Raw genomic sequence first — 23,129 nt, 5'->3', positions numbered from 1 at the left:
AAAAAGTTATGTAAAAAGAGCAAAAACTGAATTTTCAACTTGAATCTTATTTAATGTTGTTATACATATCTAGCTTTTCGTTTCAGTACAAAATACTTGATCTTCGCTTTGATGCACTGATTTCTGTAGAATATTTGAACTGCACAGTGGTATAAAATCTGAATAGTTTCAATCAATAATTGGTTGACTTAGTGATAATTTACTTAACTGTAGCAGTGACACCCTCACTTCTAAAGTAAACCTCCCAATACTTGGAGTGAAGAGTGTAGTGAATTATGGCAGTTGATATCAGGGGTAGAAGGGTAGGGTCCCCCAGTATTCATTAGAAAAATAATGTTGTACAGCTCTCGAATATTACCTGGGAAATCACCCTAAGCCAAATATTGTACTATAATAGTTTTATATAAGAACTTTTAAAACTTTAATTAATGCTGGCTGAAAAAAGTTATTGTCCTGTTGAAAAATGCAAAATTTGCTTGAGCTTTGACTTAATCCTCCAACTACTTCAATCGCCCTTGTCTTCACATTTTTTTTATCAAACAGCTTACCAGAATCTCAAATGTTTGATCAAAAACTCAATTTACTGGATCATGTGTTTACTCGTCTCATGATCAGAAATAATACTAAACACCAGGATGGGCAAATCTCTGAAAATTTACTTGCCTGTCACGCATGTAACTTATACAATACTGATTCGGGCATGTGGTTGAGATAACAATACATGCCTGGTCAAAATTTTTTACTTACCTTGGTCAATAGATTTGTCCATTTCTGCTAAACACTATATTATCACAATTCAGTATTTGCATCACATTCCTTTTGAAAATATGTTAGCTTCACTAAATGAGCAATTAAATTTTTTAAACAAAATTAGAAGTTAAAATGAATTTTTATTTGCAGAATGAATCAATTTACATTATGGCATTTTTTGCAGACATACTGCAAGATTTGTTTAAATCGGTGGTTCCCATTATTGGGCACCTATCTGCGGAAGGGGGGGGGGAAGGCAATTAAAAAGTAGGGGCAGAAATTGGAACAATTTTTTTTTAATTTGGTTCCAGGGTCATCATCTGTACAGTTTATTAGTATACAGGGTATCCCAGAACTCTACTGCTAAAAAATAGAGGTGATGATAATACACATCAAGATAACTTTTCCAAAGGAACCTAGGGTTGCAAATGACTTTTTTGAACTTAATGACACCTGCTAACATGCAATTTAAACCACTGGCGCCAAAAAAATGAAAAATATTATCCTAAAGTAACCCTGGCTGGCATAGTTACCAATGCTCCCGATTTTTTCAGTCTTATTAAAATCATCCGGTCGGAAATCAGGTTCTTCCGATTTTCGTATTTTCATAGAAAAATCCCTAAAAGTCCTCAAATTATGTTTTGTTTGAATAGAAAATCCCTAAAGAAAATACTCTTCCAGTCCTTACAATTTCAGGCTGACCCTGGTTTCTCAGAAAAAATATGGGAAATGAAGATTTTATGTACGAAAAATCGGTAATTGACACCAAATATGATGCTAAAAACATGCAAAGTAGCCAGTTGTTGCTAAAAAATTCGTCCCGGAAAAACGGGATTTATATATGGTCACCCGTTTAAATTTAAAAAGGTTGTTTTCCCTTTTATTTGTGTGACGTGTTTTCTTTGCGGAATGTGCCATCACGTGCTAAATTATATTTTTCAAGTCAAGTTGGGACCTATGCCCTGGGAATGAGAAGGATAAAATATTAACCCCCTTGTAATTGCGGTGAATGAAAGTAAATTCTCATGATTTATGAGCATGTTTCTCATATTTTTACTTCTGAAGTAGGTAATGCATGCATCCCTCAAATAATTTGCTTGTAACCCTTGGATTCCATTGCTGAAATCGTTCTTCTTGTGTCGTCTTGCTATCATCCTTCACATGGCATAAGGGTTCTGAGCCTCTGTATATTATGTCGGGAGTTCTTATAACAAAAAGAATTGAAGGTTTAGTTTAATGCAGGGCTAGACAAATCACAGGCACCAGGTTGCCATGGCGTCAAAAAAAAATGTAATTGGCGCCTAAAATTTTATTTGTGTAGTTAACTAAATTGTGCTGCGGAGAGCACAAATATGTCAGGAATTTATAGCAGCATATCTGCAATATGAAAGAGGGTCACTATACTCTGGAAAAAGTCAGAAACATTATTTTGGACCTTTTTCTGTGGTAAAAATGTTTTTGGCACCTAGATTTTTGTGCGATTTGTCCATCCCTGTTTTAAGGTACTGAATGATGTAATTTTTGCTATATCACCATTGTTCGCATGATTTTGAATAATGAAGAATCATCACAGAGAGAGGAGCCATCCGGATTTTAGAAATGCTCAGGTTAAGAATGGCCGGGAAAGATTGGGAACCACCAGTATAAATAAATACTCATTCAGTTGCTTTGTTAATGCTTGTCTGATATCTTGGGTCTTGATCATCTCCAGTGTCAATATCTTCCTCCATTGTGTATTCATGATCCGTGCGATCTCTACAATATTCGTCACTATCTGAGCTTTCTGCTTCGCTCTTCTTCTGTGCGCCGGGAACCTCAACCTTTCCTCCGTTAACTAAACGAAAAGCTTCTAAAAATTCATTGAAATCGATGAATCCGTCTTTATTCAGATCGATACTGTGAGCAAGATCTTGAATAGTTCCTGGTGGAATAGGTTTCCCGAGCTGGTCTCCGAGGAAAGCACACGCATCGGAAAATTCATCCATGGATATGGCACCTGCAGGTGTGGAGAAACGTTTTAATAATTCTCTGGACAAAAATTTAATTATGCATTTGTGTGAACAAAATAATTTTGTATCTTTAATATTTAGAATAGATTCTCAATGTTACCGTTTCCATCTTTGTCGATCATCTTGAACACCGTTTCCAATGCCTCTTTATTTCTGTACAGAGCCTCCAGCAAGGTATGACCATCCTTTTTATGGGAAAGAAGTGGTTTACATTGTGTTAGCTGTGCATAAAATTTTATATGTAAAATTTACATACGGTTTTTAAAACTACATAGATATGCGGAATAAAATTACATCAATGAGGCCTTCTTTGTAAGTGTGGTAGTCTTCCATGGTTGTTGTGTATTCCACTGTACCTTTCTCTTCGTCACATCGGGCGAGTTTCGAGCACAACAGCCTCCACGGAAGGTCCAGTCCTATCGCTTCCTCCATTGCCTCGCACCAATCATTTATTGAGATTGTGGCTTCACAATGATAGTAAGAGAATAATCAATGACAAAATGAAAAAAAAAATGTTTATGCTGTACTATATACAGCCTTTAGGTCCCATGCCAGGACCCCTTTGATTTAACTGCAGTCTCACACACTTTTGTGTGTACAGGGTGCCTCTAGGAGAGTCCCTTTATCCCGGTATAACTCGCGAATTGTTGATCCTAGAAGAGGCATGCTTCCACTTTATTTGGATACTTTTTCTAATTAGATTTTAGATACGTGTCATTCATATTGCAAGGGGTTATTAAATTTTTAAAAAATAACTTTTTATATTTGGTCACCCTGTCCTAAAAAACCAATTAGAGTGTTTTTGCTCGATCTCTCCATAGCCAAAAAAAAAAAAAAATCCATTTTCAATATTTGCAATTTCCAATGCAATATTCGTTGAGATATTGGAATTAAAAATTACTGAAAATATGAACGGAAGAACAGCATAACTATCGGACAAGCTCATTCTATTCTTCATGCTGTTTTTCCCCCCTTCATTTTGTCAGCGATTTTCGAATTCAAATATCTCAACGAATATTGCTTTCAACAGATCGCAAAGGGAGGACTGATATATATGAAATTGGTTCTCCTCAGCTGCGGGAACTTGCAGAGTGCGGAATCCTTTGCTAGAGTTTTAAAACGAGGAGAAAGAGAACTTGTATAAAATCTCTTTTTTTTCCTTTTCTTTTCTCTTTGCCAAATTCAAGTTGGTAAAAAATACGAACTAGAGAGAAAACAAAAATGGGGAGAGGGAAGAGTGTGTATGAAATAATCTTGTCCTTGACAGGGTTATAATATCATGTGCCTAGAAGTAAGGATAAAATGCCTTTGTCGTGACAGCTCGAAATGCTCACTTGAAAAGTGTTGAATTTTTTTTTTTCTTTTGGCACAGGAGAGATATTGCAACAAATTTCTAATTTGGTTTCTTAGGACGGTGACAAAATAATTTAATTTTAATAACTGCAACCCCTTGCAATATGAATGACGTATATGAGGTCTCGCACGTTATGGGTACATTTTTCTAACTGAAAGTATGCCTCTTGGATCAACGGTTCGCGAGTTTATTCCAGGATAAAGGGACACTTTACCATGTTCCCATAATATTTATTCTTACATGTGTTACTTTGAAGCTCATATTTTGATGCATATTGTCAATACTTGTTTGACGAGTGAGTTGACATGAGTTTGACGAGCTCCCTCTCGAAAATTTTGGAAATTATCATCAAAAGGCAGTTTGTGAAATGGATAGACGAGAATAATGTATTGTCGGATAATCAGCATGGGTTCAGGAAGGGGAAGTCGTGTGTAACTAACCTCCTTTGCTTCTATGATTACGTGACTAAGGCTTTGGGTAAGAGCAAAAATGTCGACGTTGTTTACCTTGATTTCCAGAAGGCATTCGATCGGGTCCAACATGGCAAACTCTTGAAGCGTTTACACGAGATTGGAATAGGGGGCAACTTGCTGAATTGGATAGAATCGTGGTTAAGAGATAGATCGCAACGAGTTATGGTGAACGGGGAATTCTCTGGTTGGACAGACGTCACAAGTGGAGTTCCTCAGGGAAGTGTCCTTGGCCCCATACTTTTTTCACTTTTTATCGACAAACTCGATCAGGGTATCGATGGAATTACTAGCAAATTCGCAGATGATGTGAAGCTAATGGGGGTAATCGGAAATGAAAGCGATAGGGAGTTGCTCCAGACCAACTTAAACAAGATTGCAGCATGGGCAAATGAATGGAGCATGACGTTTAGCGTAGATAAGTGCATTGTTGCTCATTTTGGTTCGAACAACCCACGGTTCTCTTGCGAGTTGAATGGTGTCACTATCCCGGATGCAACAAGAGTCACCGATTTGGGAATTCTCATTGACGAGCAACTTAATTTTTCTGAACATTGTTCAGCGGTTGTCAAAAAATCGAATAGAATGCTTGGTCTCATTTTCAAAAAGGTCTCTTCGCGTTCTCCTAAAGTCATTCTTCCGCTTTTTCGAATCTTAGTTCGTCCTGGACTGGAGTATGCTGTAAGGTTTTGGAGACCGTACCTATAGAGGGACATAGACTTGGTTAAAGGGGTGCAGAGAAGAGCTACGCGTGTCCTTATTGGCACACAGGGCTTGAGTTATGAAGAGAGACTTCATTTTTTGAATATGTTTACATTGGATGAACGCAGGTGTCGAGGAGATATGATCGAAGTGTTCAAAATTTTCAATGGGATGGATAGGATGGACCATGAACTTTTAGTACACCGCCAATCAACTGCTTTTACAAGGGGACACCAGTATCGATTGGTAAGGGACAATGCAAGGTTATGGTGTCGCAGGGAATTTTTCTCTAATAGGGTTGTTAATAAATGGAATAGCTTACCCCCGGAGGTAGTAAATTGTAACACAACTGACACGTTTAAAAAGAAATACGATAAACATGTTGGGGTAAATCGAGAAGCTATCCATTCTTAGAATAAGACAACCATAAGTATTCTTTATGGGCATTGTATAATATTTTATCATGTGTATATATTGTTTATAATTTGTGTTAATTGCATTTTTAATTGGGTTGCTGTATTTTTGAAACATATGACATCCATATTTTTATGGGCATCTTTTTATCAGCCACCTCGTTGGGCATTTTACCTGTTGTGGCGTTGTATTTGTTCCCCTCCCCCAGTGCCCTAAAATACGGCCTGCTTTTGAACTCCTCGTGCAACCTCAAATTTTTGTATACGACTTATCGAGCTTGCACATGCTTTTTGAATGCTCATGCATGACTTGTGGTTCTTTTGGTCCCACGATAGGGGATCCAATTTTTTTCCCCCTCGGTGTAACTCAGAACGTCCTCCGGGACAACGAGCTTATTCGTATATCGCGTTAAGTGTCGGTCTGTTCTGTACTATACAGCCATGTCAGCTGGTTAGAACTTTCATCTCCCCATTAAAAAGTCTCGCCACAGAAAGCAACAGGCCTACAATGGTACAATTATTCAATCATTACACTTCACTCATAGTTTGAAAAATTGATGGCAGCACTATAACAAGCATTACACAGAAACGAAATTTACGATAGGTTCACAACACATACACCTACATTTCCTACCACATGGCTCGGGTGTTGGACCACCTGCTAAAATCTCTTCAATGAGACAAAGCGGCGGCCGTGATCTGGGTGGGAGGAGGATAGAACTTTCAGAGGTGGAATAAAGGCCTTCGCTAACCCTTAACTCAGTGTTTCTCAAAGTGGGCTGGAGATATTGATTTAAGTGCATATTCATGCTTTGAAGTGGTTCTTTTATACAGGAAAATATCTACCAATCTATTCTGGGGAGGTACAGCTAAACCACGGACGAGGGAGCCGCGGGTGACAAAAGTTTGAGAACCACTGCCTTAATTGGTGTGGGTGGGGTCATGTCGCCTTGCTCATCTAGCCACTTTTTGAGAAAGAAATACATCTGAACTATCTTATTTTCAGTACCTATCAAGTTAGTTGTTTACACGTGTTAATAATGTTCTTTTTCCTCCCTCTATATCAGGCATCTTCAACACGGTATTCCCTAAACGCCTAAAGCACCCAGGGTGCTCTATGCTCGTGACCGATTTCGTGCTCGCAAGAACTTGATCAATGTTCCAATTAAATTCCTAGTACAAATTGCGTTCTAGCATGGAAATCATTCTGATTTCATGCATTTGTATGTCGGAACGTGCCGAAAAGGGTGCTCTTGTTTTGATGATGGATACAGGCAATGCTCGGGACTAGAAAAAGGTTGAAGACCTCTGATACATCATTGCTCAAAGTTTCCGTGGGGGTCAAAATGGCCACACCACTTGCGTAAGGCTTTTTTTGTCTGACGGCCGGAGTGTTCACACCAGAATGGCGTCTCGGAAGAGCGCCAGTTTTCTCGATAACGGTTTCAAATTAATCGTGAAACATCGGATATCCATTGTTGAGCATGAGGATAGCGCTGTTAGTGAATCTTACGTAAGGTCTGTGTGATGAACAAGTGTTGTTGTTTGCGAGGACTGTGCTTCCGACCTCGAATAAGACTAACTTTGGTGCTTATGTAAATATTTTAAATGGTATTTGAATTTGCAAATTTCATTTTCTGAGTATATTTCAATCATATCCGTTCGGTTTTGTACAAAAGTCACGTATCCCTCCATTTCTTTCGAATGCGTGCCTTAAAAAAAGAAGTCACATGTAAAAAACCCATATCTTTTATAAAAACTCTTTTTGTTGACGTTTTAAAATGCATTAATACTTGTCGGGGGTCAAAATGGCACCATGCACAGAACTTTCGAAATGCCAGTTAAGGGCTAAGGTCAGCATGTAGGTGATGAACCGATGTGTGTATTCCGATTGGATTGTTAAAATTTTGTTTATAAAGAATGAAAATAATGAATGCAATACCCATCATCTCTTTATTTCTTTTCTGGAATTCAGCCATGAGTAGAAACCTCTTCGACGAGATGTGCTTTTTGAGCTCGACCAGAGCGGATTTCTCCATTATACCTTGTCTGAAAACGAAAATCGTATTGAAAATTTTCAATAGTAATTATATCATGTGTGCAGTAATATATACAGGGTGGGCAAAAAGTCGGTAGAAACTTTGAAATTTCATAGAAACCGGAAAAATAACCGAAATAAAAAACGGTTTGCAGGGTTAGGCATCACTAGGCCACGGGAATTTTTTTAAGACAGGAAAAAAAAGTAACTCAAAAAGAGCCGATAGATGACGCTGACGTACTCAAGTCAAAGAAAAGATTCGCAAATAACCAACAGAATGCCTCCAAATCGTTTATTACAGCGGTATATGTTCCACATGACCACCACCACAGGGGATAGCACATTGCAGGCGAGTCACAAATCCAGCAACGGCAGAGTGCAGCAGGTCCGGATGTATGTCTCGTCTTTTACCGTTATATAAAGGGGTTCTAATATCGCTACGTCATCATCAAGTAAACGCAGATCATCAATTGTAGGAGGGGCCTGGAAACGAGAAACGAATCATTGAAGAGATAAATGATGTCATCTCTAAGGTGGGGGCCATAAAACCAGTTTTGTAATTGTCAAGGTTTTGAGTGACGTCACCAGATTCATCATATGCCCTCTTCTAATGTGAAAGTAATGTAAAATTGTAATGTCTTTTCATGCGTTTGGTTTTACTGGTGTAAGTATTCTCAAAACCCATTATTAATTTTTTTGGCAGATGGCGCAAATATCGTCCATTGCGAAGATACTTATTTTATAATTTTAATGAAAACTGTTGAGATTGCTGACATTTTGTTTTTCCTGCGCACTTGCATGCAATGTTAAATCAACGGGAAAATTGCTTCTCTACGGAAACTGAATAATCAGAAATGTCGCTCTCGTCGGAATCATGCTCTAACTTGCGAAAGGAGTTGGCTTTTAAATGCAGTTTGTGTGTGTGTGCAACGTTAATCAGGAGTTCAATGATTCAAATAAAATTTGTTGTCCAAAAATATGTAAAATAGACCCTCAAAAATCGATTGTATTCAAACGAACGCTCCGCAATCGATGCGCCTTTATTCTATCGGTGCTAGAGCTAACTCTAAAAATCAGCTTTTCCCATTCTCAACCCGAGGCACGAGGGCCAAATTTCGTCAAAATCATGCTTAATTTGCGAAAGATTTTGAAATAGTTTTTTCGAGCAGCGCTAATGTGCCCCACGGACCACATTTTGTGGTGTGAATCATCCACTTGAGCGGCGCACGAAAGATTATCAAATCACTTTAGTGACCCGTGACACATATTCATTTAAGCTGCCCCAAGCACATTTCCGAATCATTTGAGTGACCCGAGGCACACCTCCACCTCACTTAACTTGCACGTGGTACTACATGGATTACAGATTAATTAGGTGGCTGGATGGCATGTCGATAAATTACTTGATTGGCTCGCAGCCCATTTGCACTTAAGCGCCGCCCCCCTCCCACGCATTTTGATAAATCATTTGGTACATTTGCAGATAACTCAAGTGGTCCGCGGTACATTTTCGGATGACTTTAGTTGCCCGCGGCATATTTCCAGATGACTAAAGTGGCCTGCGGCACATTTTACGATCAAGTAAGTGTCTCTTGGCAGATTTTCCAGATCACTTAAAAATTGCGGATAAAACGTATTTTAGCCACATTTATCCTGTTTTTTCCAAACTTTTCTCCGTTGAATTCAAATATCTCAGCGAATGTTGCGCTTGGAGAAACGCTGATTTTTTTTTTTTTTGCTGACATCAGGGCAACAACATTCAGAAGAAACAGGACAACAACTTTGTAATTGGGTTTTCGGGCACACAGGGAAGGTATAAAAAGTTAATTTTTAATTTTCATAATTATACTTTTCCAATTGGAAGTATGTTTCTGGGAACAACGGTTCACCAGTAAATTGCGGTGCGTACAGTACATAAATAATAACGCAGTCGGTTGGAGGTACCATGGCCCCCACATCCTGGTGAAGGGGGCCCCCCTAGAATGGGATCTTTTGCGGGCCCCCGGTCGGACTTTTCACGGGAACTTCAATAGTTAATTTATAGCGTGGAAAAGCAAAAAAAAAAATAAAAAAAATGATGAGAATTGTCTCGGGGCTAGACCTGTCAGACCTGCCCTCGTTGGAGCCATGGAAGGCACCAAAATACTCACTTGCATCTTTGTGAAAAAGTACATTCTTACCTCTAGTATTACGATCACAGGTCATGTCTGTTCCCATCAAGTTTTCTCAACATTTTCATTGTCAAAGTATGGCTCGAAAAAGTTATGTCCTCATGGCACACGAAGAACATCTGAAGAATACACGGGCATATTTGCAGGGTCGCAACTAGGGGAGGGGCTGGGCGATCTAGTGCAACGGGCGCTGAGTTTGCTTTTTTCCCCATTCAGATTATATAAGGGGGGGGGGGTGCGAAAAGGTATACTGGTGTTCAGGGGACAGAGTAACTTTTCGTTTGTAGTTGCAGCCCTGTATACATATCTACACGAAAACGCCGCCGAACGGACAAATGTGCCTGCGGTATGGGGGGTACTCCAGTTCACTATGCCACAGAGTGCAAATTTACAAAACATCTACACAAGTACGAATATTCCGAAAACAATACAAAACAATGGTTCCCTCAAATAATCAAAAACAAAAACACAGCGGCAAGGACTACAAGCCTTGTCAGATATGTACACGCCAACGAATAATAAGAAATCTGTCCACCAGATTTATAAAATAATGTTTTAAATGTTGCAAAAATAAGGGGGAGAAAAACAGAAATGGATAAAAACAACAACAAAATTATATCCACACACACACGCGCGCGCGCATATGACTGCCACTACTAATACATAACCATTACATGTACAAGATATAGCATGTACTAACGGGACCCGAACAAGAATTTTTACGATATTCCCGTAACAATTACGTAAATGTGATAACCACAAGTGGCCTCCATTCAGCTCTTCTAGCGGGAGTGCTAGGTGGGAGGACACGAATAGTTTCATAATAACCATTACATGTAGTTTATATTTTATATATATATATATTCATTTTTTTTAATGTAAATTTAACCAGCCAGAGCGAGTCAACCAAAACACCAAGACCGAAGCTGATCCTTAGCTAAGGCTCTCTCCAGACAATCCCCCATTTAAACCAAGCCCACATTGCTCACCAAAATACGTTTAGGGCGAGACGACTCGACCTAGCAGTTATATATATGCACTAGCTATAATACCCGGCGCTGCCCGGGTTTTCTTCAATGAGGCTTTTTTGGATCACGTGATATCTCCCTCTCTTTTCCTTGAGAGACATACAAACCGTGTCCAAGTTAACCAATATGGCGACCTGCGCGATTCATGAAATAAACAAATATAGATTTACACAGAAACGTAGAAATGAATGTATATTTTTCTTTTTTTAAGGGGCGCTAGGTATTTCGATCCCCCCCCCCCCTGAACTTCAAGTTATCCATCTGTCTGTTCCAGCTTCCAAAAATCCGTAGTTAAAGCTGTGGAATTTTTTAGATGCACTTTTCACGGGCTCATAACTAATTTTAAAATATCCTAACACACATGAATGTATGCAAATAAATATCAAAAGAGACAATATGGAGACATTAATTTTCATACTTGAGAAGATATAAATGAAATCAATGATATTGCTCGAATATCCAACTCAAAAGTATAGGTTTGGCTAATTACTTCGTATTTAATCTCCTGGGCTTCGTATATCTCTAAGCGAACTGAATATGACATGAATGTCGCTCTCCACTTGTTAATACAAGATATACAGAAGACTGGATGTTGTGAAGATATTTATTATTTGAGATGTTAATTTTTTAAGGAAGGAAAAAACTCATCTCTGCCTCTACCGGGAGTCGAACCCGGGTCCTTCGACTCCCGGTAGAGGCAGAGATGAGTTTTTTCCTTCCTTAAAAAATTAACATCTCAAATAATAAATATCTTCACAACATCCAGTCTTCTGTATATCTTGTACGAACTGAATATTTCAAAAATCGAGAATTCAATACAATTTTTAAAATTATTGATGGGGCGGAAAATCCCACTAATTTCCGCATTTCTACAGTAAAATCGACAATTTTAGCACTGATTTCTATGAGGATCACCCTTTTCCTGACTCTCAAAGCGATGCTGATGATGATTATGACGTCTATTCAAAAAGCCTCATTACTGAGAGTATATTGAAAATGTGGCAAACCATTATAAAGGCATAAACTGTTATACATATACTAACAGGATTAAAGAAGTGACAAACCGTTGTAAAGGCATACACACACGTCTGAAACGCATTGCTAGGGAACCACGGTAACCAAAGTAAACGTTCGGAAAGTGATTGTTGAGGCCCAAAAACCATTGTTGCTGAACAGTTTTTTGCCCATTTGGGGCATTTGTCCTGGTCTGACGAAATTTTAAAGTAGCCTATCGTTCAAGTCGGGTCCCATTTGGTATATATGCAAAATTTGGCGACGATCGATCTAAAATTGTAGATTTGTATAGAGAACATACACACACACACACACACACACACACACACAGACAGACACACAGAAAATCAATTTTATATATATAGATAGATATAAATGTGTGTATATGTGTGTATTTTTCTTTCCTCTATTCAAGTTGTTCATGCATTTCACATCCACAACACACGTGCGTACTCATATTGTCGTATTCATGTTGCTCACTGAGTAAGGTGCTAAGCGAGATGCCACGGGTGATCCCTAATTGTATATATTTTCCCACACAATACTTCTATTTTGTATATTTTCATTAAATCTGCCGGAGCGAGTGAACTCAACCAATAAAACTTCTAGTCCGCAACTTATCAAACCCATTTGCTCACCAATAAGGTGTTAAGCGAGAATGACTCGCTCCGATGGATTCTTTTATTTCACAATAAGATTCTCATTTCTTTTTCTTTTTGTATCCTGTGTATATAATATGGCAAGTGTAAGATAACAGATGAGATGGCATGGGGGGGGGGGGCTCAATTGCTTTTAAAGCATACCTCCATCCTAATATGTGTACATTCATCTCTTAACTAAACCCCGAAACTTTTCTTCAACTCCCAATCCCATCTCGTCTGTAATCACCACAAAATTTGTTAATCGCGACAATTGTCCGAGGAAAATATGTTGTAAATTTTTTTTTTCTCGACACAAAATAAAGTGTTCCAGAGTCTGCCACACCAGCTGGGCTGGAAGAGATCTCGGCAACGGGATAAGTCCAGTGGCAAAGTTCTGGCATTCATTCATTCAGCCCTGTATACATATTTGCAGGGCGAATGTGAAACACTGGTTTCTTCGTACCTGACTATAATAATCACCTTTACCTCTGTGTCAGTGTCGAATGTCTGGCGTTCCTGCTGCTGACATACATCACGATATGCGGAACCAAATCTGGGCCAATCAGTTTAACGTAAGCTCCTTTGTTGCTTCCCATCTCGTAGTAGTTGGATGCCGAAAAAATTGTCATCACCTGTCAATTGAAGACCGAAAATTTTATGGCTATTTCAGAACTCAGTTTCAACGTAGGAATTTAAGCATTTTATATATGATGTCGCTTTCCACTTGTTAATGCAAAATATGTAAAAAACTGGGTGTTGATTTTTTAAGGAAGGAAAAACTTATCCCGTACCGGGAGTCAAACCCGGGTCCCTCGTTTGCCGGGGGAGTGCTCTCACCACTAAACTACACAGGAGATAGAGGTTTTTCTTCACTGGAGCGTATATATGCCTAACGGAACTGTCTGTCCATTGCACGGTCCCGTTCGGCATATATAAGCTCCAGTGAAGAAAAATCTCTACCCCCCTCTGTAGCTTAGTGGTGAGATCACTCGTCCGGCAAACGAGGGCCCGGGTTCGACTCCCGGTAGAGGCAGAAATGAGTTTTTCTTTCCTTAAAAAAATCAACCGCTCAAACAAATATCTTCACAACACCCAGTTTTGTGTATATCTTGCATTAAGCAATTTACTCTGAAATTTAGAGTACGTACCTTTCCCCCGTGAGTGAATTCGTATCCGTTGAATTTACACTGATGCGACCTGATGACCCTCTCGAGTCGGTGCTTGTCCAGAAAGGCTTTTGTCACTTCTGGGCCGAAGTAGCAACCACCTCCTCGATACGAATTGTGGAAACATCCCGGCTGTTTCATTGGGTCGCTCCAAAGTAGATCCACTATCTTCGATAGAACAGAACAGGATTTTTACATTACACTATACAATATTACGTATCAATGATGAAGTACAGTTCTACTAATATGAGCAGCAGTGATAAATTAAGCCTCATCATTCATAGATGCTGAAATTCGCCCAGAGATAGCATCCTTCATTGAGGGTTTTGCAGACCGTAGGTCGCTTCAAAGCGATACAAAGAACCATTGGCGCGCTTCTTCTTTGTACCGCCAAGGGAGATGAAGTCCTGTTTTTTGGTCAATGTCTCATTTTTTTTTTCTATTAGATAGTAATAAACGTGATTGAAGAAAGCAGATCCAAAAGAAAGGCCCGAGATATTGATTGGAACTGAGCCCCCATTAGTATTAACCACTTCCCGTACAAGCTTTTGGCAAAAAATTTTGATGATGTCTATTTGACGAATCGGCATTAAATCTGGTAACCCCCGTCCTAACTTAACCGCGCGTTAGAGAAAGGAGGGAGAGGAAGAGAAAAAAGTGTAATGGATAAGGTAAAAAAGGGATTTTTTTAGGTAGATAAGGTATATAAGAGAGTCTATTTTCATCCTCAGCCTACTTTTTCTCTTTCGCTCTTACATGTATATATCACTGCCAAAGCCCGAAGTTGACCAGTTAACCAAGCCAATGCCCGAAATTCGCACCCTATATATCGATCCCTATGATTTTTTAGTCATCGCCACGTTGGCGCATTTTTTGTGATAATTGTGGCAATTTATAATTAGCCATAGCTGACCATAATAATTATGGCTAGCTATAGCAACCCTAACGATCAAAGGAATCTGAATATCGATATTTTAGTGATCCATATAGGGATCGGCCAAAGCCTAGTGAAAGCCCGAAATTCGGGCATTGGCTGGACCAGTTGATCCTGCCAGTTCGCGAACTTCAAAACTTCGTTCTTTGGCAGTAACATATATAGTAGAAAGATAAGTTATATGAGTGTGAAAAAAGGAGGGAAGGAAAAAGCAACTTTAGTTGAAAGAGTTGATAGGGTCACTACGCATACGTATATAAAGCTTCGCGGTGGTGAAGAGAGAGGAAAGAAAACACAAGGAACTTATTTGAATTTATTCCACTGTCGTTTGGATGAAATATTACGTCCATGATCGTGAAGGGGGTTAAAATATGTTAATTCTTTTTCATGGTGTCTTCTCACCTGTTTCCACTCGAACGGCTCGTAAGCGAGGTGTCCCTGCAGCATTGGGGGTCTCAGAACAGTCAAGAACTGAAAAGAAAGTCAACATGAATTCAGTTACTGTACATTTTCCATCGTGTACAGGGTGTCGCACAAATTCGTGAAGCGTTTAAAATTTCATAAAAAATTGAAAGAATTTATGTATTTGAATGCGATTTGAGGAAAAGCTATTTTAACGAAATATTATTTTTTTTTGGTATAGGGAAAAAGTTAAGCTGAAATTTTTGTCCATAGAGAGCGCTGGAGCGTCACTTGTAGTACCGAGTAGGAACGTTTCGGACGCAGAAGATTGAAGAAAGGTTCTTCCATGGAATTCTATGGTTTTTGTCATCGTGAGAATAACCTTTTTCGCGACCCGCATTCAAATATGCCGATTCCTTCAATTTTTTATGAATTTTCGAACTATTTACGAATTTATGGGACACGCTGTGCATTAAAATCATTTCGAATTCAGCACCAATTGCTTGTGGTGACTTTCAGTTTCTGGATTAACTGAGGGTCACCTCAACGGCATTGTAGGGGGCCCCGGGCAAGGTGATGTCTCGAGGGCTTCTATACCTGGTAGGAAGGAAGTATATCAATTCACATATTTATTACTCTCGAAAATCACAATATAGGATTCCGTTATAACGAGCCCCACTATACAGTAGGGGCTGTGCCATGTGAGACCCCCCATGCTTTAAGACGGCCCAAAATTATATCCATACAACAGTAGTTCTCAATCGTTTGTGACCCGCGGCTTCCTTACCCATGCTTCATCAGCCACTCCCCGGAATAGTTTGGTGGATATTTTCCCATATATAAAAGAAGCACTTCATAGTAGACACAGAAACCAATACCCCCAGCTCTCCGCGACGCCCCCAGGAGCAGCGAGGCACACTTTGAGAAACACTGTCGTACAAGATCGTGACAATAAGGAAATACCTTATGTCGATCCAATGCCGCGACATCTTTAAGGTTCGTCGTTTCCGAGACACCTCCGTGTACCACGAACACTTTGTTGTCGATGATCGTCGCCAGGGGGAGCCAGGCGTACAGATCTTCCGTTACTTGTAGTATCTTCGCCGCGTGCCTCTGAAATACACATTATCTTACAACAGCGAAGTTTGTTATTGTACATTTTACATCAATTCGTCAAATTTAAAGTAACATTTTTTTAATAAACATCCAACTTACATTATATTTGACCATGACTTCCTTCAAAAAGCCGTACCTTAAAAAAAAACAAAGGGAAGTACTCCTTTAGTAAGACATGCAATCGCAATAACGAGGTTATGCAAATTCAATCCCAGTCAGAGCTAAGGCCATGGCCCCCCACATCCTGAAGCAGGGACCCTAGGCTGGGATCTTTTACGGGCCCCCCAACCAGACTTTCATGGGGCCCCTTTATGATGAATTTATAGCGTGAAAAAACAAAACAAATGATGAAAATCATCCCGGGCCCCAGGGCTGGAGCCTTGTAGGCCCACCCCTTGTGGGGGCCATGGCTAAGGCACTTAAGAAAGCGGGATGGACTCAAAGTCGACCCTCTTTTTATTTGGCGAAACCAAAACCGGTTTTGTCACATCTAACTGTTGAAATGAGAGCAGAATAAGGAACATAAATTGGTTAAGCCAGGTTTTCCTCCTTGAAGCAGGTTTCTACAGCGCGTACAGCGTGAAAACTCTGATTGGTCAAAATAACCTGAATTTCCAGTTTTTAACCAATCAGCGTTTTACGCTGCACACTGTGCAGAAATTCTACTCCTAGGGAAACCCGGCTTTACCGCGATAATACTGACGTCGCACTCTCATTCAAAGATGGCGGATGTCAGCAGAGGAGGTTTCCAAGGAACCCTAGCTAAAGCCATCGTAATAAAGACATCACGATACCACCCGCCTCCCAATTTGGAATTCCTGAGAGAGTTCAACAGAAATTGGCGTTTCGTGAAGATATTTCTCCCCTGGCACCTTATTCCCCGTAAATTTCGCCCCTTACATTTCACCAGCCCCTGACCGTGTGGTAAACAATATGCGTGACCAAGTGAGTAGCTGAGTGACCAGATGAGTGGGTGGCAGTACTGTATGTGACCGTATGATAGACGAAATATGTGTGTGGTCACTCATACGGTCACTCACTTGGTTACTCATACAATCAATCGCACACTCACTTGATCGCTCGCTCAATCCACAGTTTTCTGTGTTTTCTTTCTTCTCTCTTCATTATCGCGAAGTTTTATTGTAACCCTATGAGCCGAAGTTGCCCCCCTCCGTTTTTCTATACTCCTCTTGCTGTTCCTCTCCCCCCCCCCCCACATCCATGAATGAATCTTTCACTATTCAAAAAGAACACTTAACGTGAGGGTGAAAAGAGATATCTGCTGTATACACTTTGTTATCTACTTATCTATTATACTGTTTTCCTTTGCTGTTTACTTTTGTATTGCTTTTCTTCTATATTTTTTCTTCCCCCCCCCCCTTCTTCCGTTTTTCTAACGTGCGGTTAGGTTAGGACAAGTTTACCAGATTTATCACCGATTCATCATATATAGATCATCCAAATTTGTTGCCAATATCTTTTACGTGAAGGGGGGGGGGGGCTGAAGGAATCAATTGCAAAACATCTGCTGATCGTCAGCAAAAATGTTAGCACCAATTAACAGTCACTAGAAAAAAATTGGCACCAATTAACGGTAGCAACAATTTCGTTCTTAATGTAATCACACGCATGCGCATTTAGACACGTTCCCGTGAGCCCCTTTCGGAACAGATCAGCTGGGTAAGCTGTAGTAAGCAACTAGTAAACGCACTCATCCCATTTCGGCGACAATAAAAAATCACCAAAATTCCGATCCGAAGTGCCATCTTGGAGCGTCGTCACCATTCTGAAGCCGAATAGTCGCCCATGGACTGAATTTGATATCGTTAAAGATAGTTTAATTCCTATCACGTGGTTTCACCCCCCCCCCCTACCCTCACCCTCTATATGGTGGTCCTTGGGGATTTCAAGGCTGTTTTCATGTCTCCAAAAAAACGACTTCGGTTCCGTGTTGGACATGCATTAACTGATTTCTCTTTTTTTCTTTCCTGTCTTCCTTCAACGAAACAAAGTTGGAGGTTTATAAACGCGCTGTACGTGATCCGGATAACCAAAAAGGGGGAAAAAATACCGAATCGTTTTCGTGCAACACGTTTCTTTATTGGACCAGTTCCCATGGGGAATTCGCGGACTGCCCTCGGGTTCTCGGATTTATTAGCTTTTTGGCCTTTTCACAACGTGTTTTTTTTTCAGTTCTAGTGCTTTTGTTTTATTTGGTTCGGAAACAAAGGGGGTCCTCGCAGAAAATCAGCATGGTGGAAGATATACCGGAGGAACAACTACTTTTAAATATGGCCTACGCGCTGTGCCTATAGGCCAATTCGGTCGTGGGGAGTGATGTGGGTTTTTGGGTGGTCGGGTAGCGGCTGTTGTGGGACTTGGCTGAGCATGGTTTGTTGGGGTTGGGGGTGCGAACGTCTTGGTGGTGCTGGGCGGAGATGCTGGGCTATAGTTGGGTTGGGAATGTAAAGGAGGCAGGGTGACGAGAGAGTTGGTGAGGGGCGCCGTGTGGGGTTGGGTTGGCTTGGAATGGCTTCGCTTGGCTGATACACCAGTAGGTTTTCCCGGTACGTCCGCGATCTTATGACCACTGTGCTTAAATTGCAATAGCGATAGAGCCTGGACGTGCTCGGTTCATTCTGTATTCTGTGCCTATAGGCCTGTTTTTAACTACACTCCATATTGGAAAAGTACATGAAAGCATGGCCCGACTTTGTTTAACTTCTCCTCTGGAATGGATGGGGTGGGGGGGGGGGGGGGAGTTCGTATTCCCGGAAATGCGTAGAATGCTTACTTTCTCCCAGAAAATGCTTAGAAGGAGTGTGTACTCCTTTGAGATGCCAACTCGGGTATCATTTCCTTAGCGTGACGCCTGGAATTAGTAGGAAGCTTGTGTATGAAATATATTCATAAAAATACAATGAATACTTACTCACGCCAGCAATGCGTAGAAAGAGCGTAAAACTCCTCAAAATGCGTAGGGGCCTGTATAGAAATACGTAATAAATTTCCTTCCCCCCCCCCCCCCCCCCGCAGAAATTCCAATAAGATATACGTTTCGCCAGAAATGCATGTGAGGCTTGCATATCCCTAGAAATGCGTATTACGACACTCACGTAACCTAATAAGTAGAAGGCGTGCATAGTCCTTGAAATGTCTAGAATACTTTTCCTTACAAATGGGTAGAATGCTTGCGTAACCCCCCTATAAATTAATAGAAAGGATTCCCACCTCTCGAGATGCGTAAGAGCTTTGGTTATCGCTAGAAATGGGTAAGATGCTTACAAATGCAACGCCACAACAGGCAAATGCCCAACGAGGTGGCTGAGGAAAAAAGATGCCCATAATAAATATGGATGTCATATTTTAAAAATACAGCAACCCAATTAAAAATGCAATGGCAAACAATATATATACATGATGAAATAATATCATACGTAGAATGCTTGCATGCCCCAGACATTTGTAGAATGTCCGCATACCCACAGAAATGCAAAGAATGCTTACATACTCCAAAACTGCTTGCATAGCCCCAAGACTGCGTAGAATGCTTACATACTCCAAAACTACCCTAAGACTGCGTAGAATGCTTAGATACTCCAAAACTACCCCAAGACTGCGTAGAATGCTTAGATACTCCAAAACTACCCCAAGACTGCGTAGAATGCTTAGATACTCCAAAACTACCCCAAGACTGCGTAGAATGCTTAGATACTCCAAAACTACCCCAAGACTGCGTAGAATGCTTACTTACTCTAAAACCGCTTGCATAGCCCCAGAAATTTGTAGAATGTTCGCATGCCCCAGAAATTTGTAGAATGTTCGCATGCCCCAGAAATTTGTAGAATGTTCGCATACCCCCAGAAATGCAAAGAATGCGTGCATAGCCCCAAGACTGCGTAGAATGCTTAAATACTCCAAAACTACTTGCATAGCCCCAAGACTGCGCAGAATGCTTACTTACTCTAAAACTGCTTGCATAGCCCCAGAAATGCGTAAAATGCTCGCATGCCCCAGAAATGAATAGAATGCCCGCATATCCCAGAAATGCGTTGAATGCCCGCATACCCCAGAAATGCATAGAATACCTACCCTCCGACATGCCTACCTCCGTATGTTTCGAGAGACGTAGGAGCTTGCGTATCCCTAAAAAAAAATTCAAGTTCAATTTCGTACGCCTAGTATAGTTTTGCAGTCCCCCCTGAAGTTCCGCAGAGGAATATCGACGAGGTGCATGTGCGGTTTAGTAGTGGTAGTCCCCCTATAAGCAGCGAAAAAATCCTAGACTGTGTTATATTTTTAAAACTCGATACATTAAAAATATTTTAAAATTAATACAGAATTAATTTTTGAACATAAAATTTCACAGCCCAGGCTAGAATAGGTTATACATCACGATTATTATTATTGTTATTAAGAAAACCATCTCGAAGCAATTTTACTAACTACTAAGAAACGATTTTTTTTTTTTTTTTTATCGAAGATAATAATAATTGAAATAATGATGATAATGATTCTTGAAAGAGAGCGAAATGTTGTATCCGGATAAGTAGTGTATTTCGTGTCGAAATCACTTAGGACGAGTCTAGTGGAAAGTATCGGCCATTCATTTACCAATACTGCCCAGAAGTATGTTATATTGCCGCCAAGATCCCGTGACCAACCCGATTCCAACAATTGCCTCTCGATATCTACGCGTATACTTATGTGTATACCATTTTTCCTGCAAATACGAATTTTCATCCATCGTTAGAAATCGTTCCCATTAACCTAATTCGATAATTATATCGCAAAAAAAACTGCACTATAATAAACTATTATTAGCAGTATTCCTCGAAAGCGTTTAATTCCAAGTTAAACGTACAGTAATATATTCTTTATGACTCAAATACTGGTTGTTGTTTTTTTTTCTTCCCCTATACGTATTGTCGGAGTTTGAGTGGTGGAGGGTCGTTAACCCGTTCACTGCTTTCAAATTAAATATTGTTGGTTTTGACGACCTTATTATCGTTTTAAGAGACGATTTAGACTTGCTTGAAAATGTCATCGGTTCTAGTTGGATACGGAACAAAACGAAATGGACCTTCTTCCTCAGCTTCTGGCAGCCGTAGGTAGCTCTGTTGTTCTTGACAATCGCAGCTGCTTGGTTCTATCCAGACAGATCGCGCGTTTACGGGTTCCTTATCTTCCTTCTTACACAGAGGTTCTTAACCTTTTTAGTTCCACGGACCCCTTGTGTCAGTAAAGTGAAGACTACGGATCCCCCCCCCCCCAGCTCTGCACATCACTTTTAAATTTCTGTTTTTATCTTACTATCTACTCTATAATATAAAATCACAAACTCGAAAAGGGCCTGTTGCTAAGCAACCGAGTGACGGAAGTGGGTGAAGTTTTTGAGCGACGGAAATCTGTTACGTTTTTGTGTTACGGAAGTCGGTTACGATTTTGGGTCAAGTATTCATTTAACTCTAGCACATATTGGGACCCATTTGACCCATCGGGACCATGTTATGTGCATGTACCGAGAGGCTTCCATATCCTACAGCAGGGCCCTTAGGCTGGAATTTAGATGGCGAGCCCCCAAATCAGCTTTTCAGGGCCCCTCTGTGGTTAATTTATAGTGTGAAAATCAAAAAGTGATAAGAATCGTTCTGGTCCTGTCAGCTCTGCCCTTGTGGAGGGGGGGGGGGGAGTCATGCCGAGAGGTATGTATATGTATAATATACATATAACAACAGTGCTCCCAACACACAGGGTCAGGGTACCCGGGGGGGATTGTACGTATACCTCCATGGGAAAGTTAAAAGTTTTCATTTTTAGGGGCCCTTGATGGATCTCATTGTTTTCTTGCTGCTTTAACGTTGAAAAATTTGCGATAGCGGAAGCACAAGATATATCCAGTCTGGGGGCTCCAAAAAATTTGCGAATTCGGTCACGGGTAGTTGCGTGGGTGGTCCTGGATTTTATTCGTTGGTAAAACGAATACAAATGAAAATTTTTCATGGCATTCGCACCGGGGGATGACCGACAAGCTTCCAAAGCGGGGCCCCCATGTTTACAGGTTTCATTTTGGGGGCCCTGGATGAATCTCATTCTTTTCTGTTGTAGAATTTGCAACCGCGGATTGCAAATTAAATTAAATGAATTAAAATCAGTGGTGACGTTTCTTAAATTAAAATCAGATAAATCCAGTCTGGATTCCCCACTAAAAATCTGCGTATTGTGTTCCCGCTACTGGATGTGGGGCCCTGGATTTTATTCGTTGCAAAATTGAGAAAAATGAAAAATTTTCGTGGCCCCTTACAGGGGGGTGTCCGACAAGCTTCCAGGTCAGTGCTCCATGGGAATGTTGATAGGTTCTAATTCGGGGCCCCTGGATGTATCTCATTGATTTTTGTTGTTTAACATTGTAAAATTTGCAACACACCGGTAGCCCGAGATATATCCAGTGTGGGCCCCACTAAAATTCAGCGAATTGAATCTGTGGCCCCAGTTTCTGGGGGTGCTTGATGAATCTCGGGGGGGGGGGGTTGGCCGTCAAAGGCGGCAGGGGGGCAGAGCCCCCCTAGTAAAAATATAATAAGATAAAACTATGAAACAGTCAACATATAACGAGTATGTGTTTCTTCTTCGAAGCCTTTGAAATACACATTAAAACTAGTTTAAAGAAGAGTCGAAAGGGGCCGGGCATATTTTCAAAGTTGTACGCGTTTCTGTGCATTAACAAAATTCAAAATCAAGATCATATTATACTCGGTACATACATGTTTATGAATTAAAATCAGTGGTGACGTTTCTTAAATTAAAATTCGTGAAGTCATTAGAAGATGTTTCCGTAAGACCAAAAAAAAAAAAAAAATGTGTGTGTGTGTGTGTGAGTGAGAGATAAGTAAAATTAAATCCATGTTATAACCGTATTTC

The 23,129-nt window shown here is 40.3% G+C and overlaps 1 protein-coding gene across 1 annotated transcript in view; it reads right to left on the bottom strand.

Moving 5' to 3' along the window:
- Nucleotides 1–910: 910 nt before the first annotated feature.
- The window catches only part of rdgC (retinal degeneration C), a 37,036-nt gene continuing 14,817 nt past the window's right edge, over nt 911–23,129 (bottom strand). Inside the window, exons 7-15 of the mRNA XM_089249501.1 lie at nt 16,308–16,344; nt 16,056–16,205; nt 15,093–15,161; nt 13,739–13,924; nt 13,077–13,222; nt 7,641–7,747; nt 3,054–3,223; nt 2,860–2,944; nt 911–2,746 (exon numbers count right to left, since the gene is read on the bottom strand). Of these exons, the coding sequence (XP_089105627.1) occupies nt 2,406–2,746; nt 2,860–2,944; nt 3,054–3,223; nt 7,641–7,747; nt 13,077–13,222; nt 13,739–13,924; nt 15,093–15,161; nt 16,056–16,205; nt 16,308–16,344 (1,291 nt within the window). The 3' untranslated portion in view covers nt 911–2,405. The remainder of the gene's footprint in view (nt 2,747–2,859; nt 2,945–3,053; nt 3,224–7,640; nt 7,748–13,076; nt 13,223–13,738; nt 13,925–15,092; nt 15,162–16,055; nt 16,206–16,307; nt 16,345–23,129) is intronic.

This window comes from Pholcus phalangioides, unplaced genomic scaffold (genome assembly GCF_987345545.1).
Source record: "Pholcus phalangioides strain wild (caught in Gottingen) unplaced genomic scaffold, Ppha-v1.0 ptg000022l_1, whole genome shotgun sequence".
Lineage (NCBI taxonomy): Eukaryota > Metazoa > Arthropoda > Arachnida > Araneae > Pholcidae > Pholcus > Pholcus phalangioides.
The sequence above is the reverse complement of the archived record's forward strand: the minus strand, read 5'-3'. Positions and strand labels throughout refer to the sequence as shown.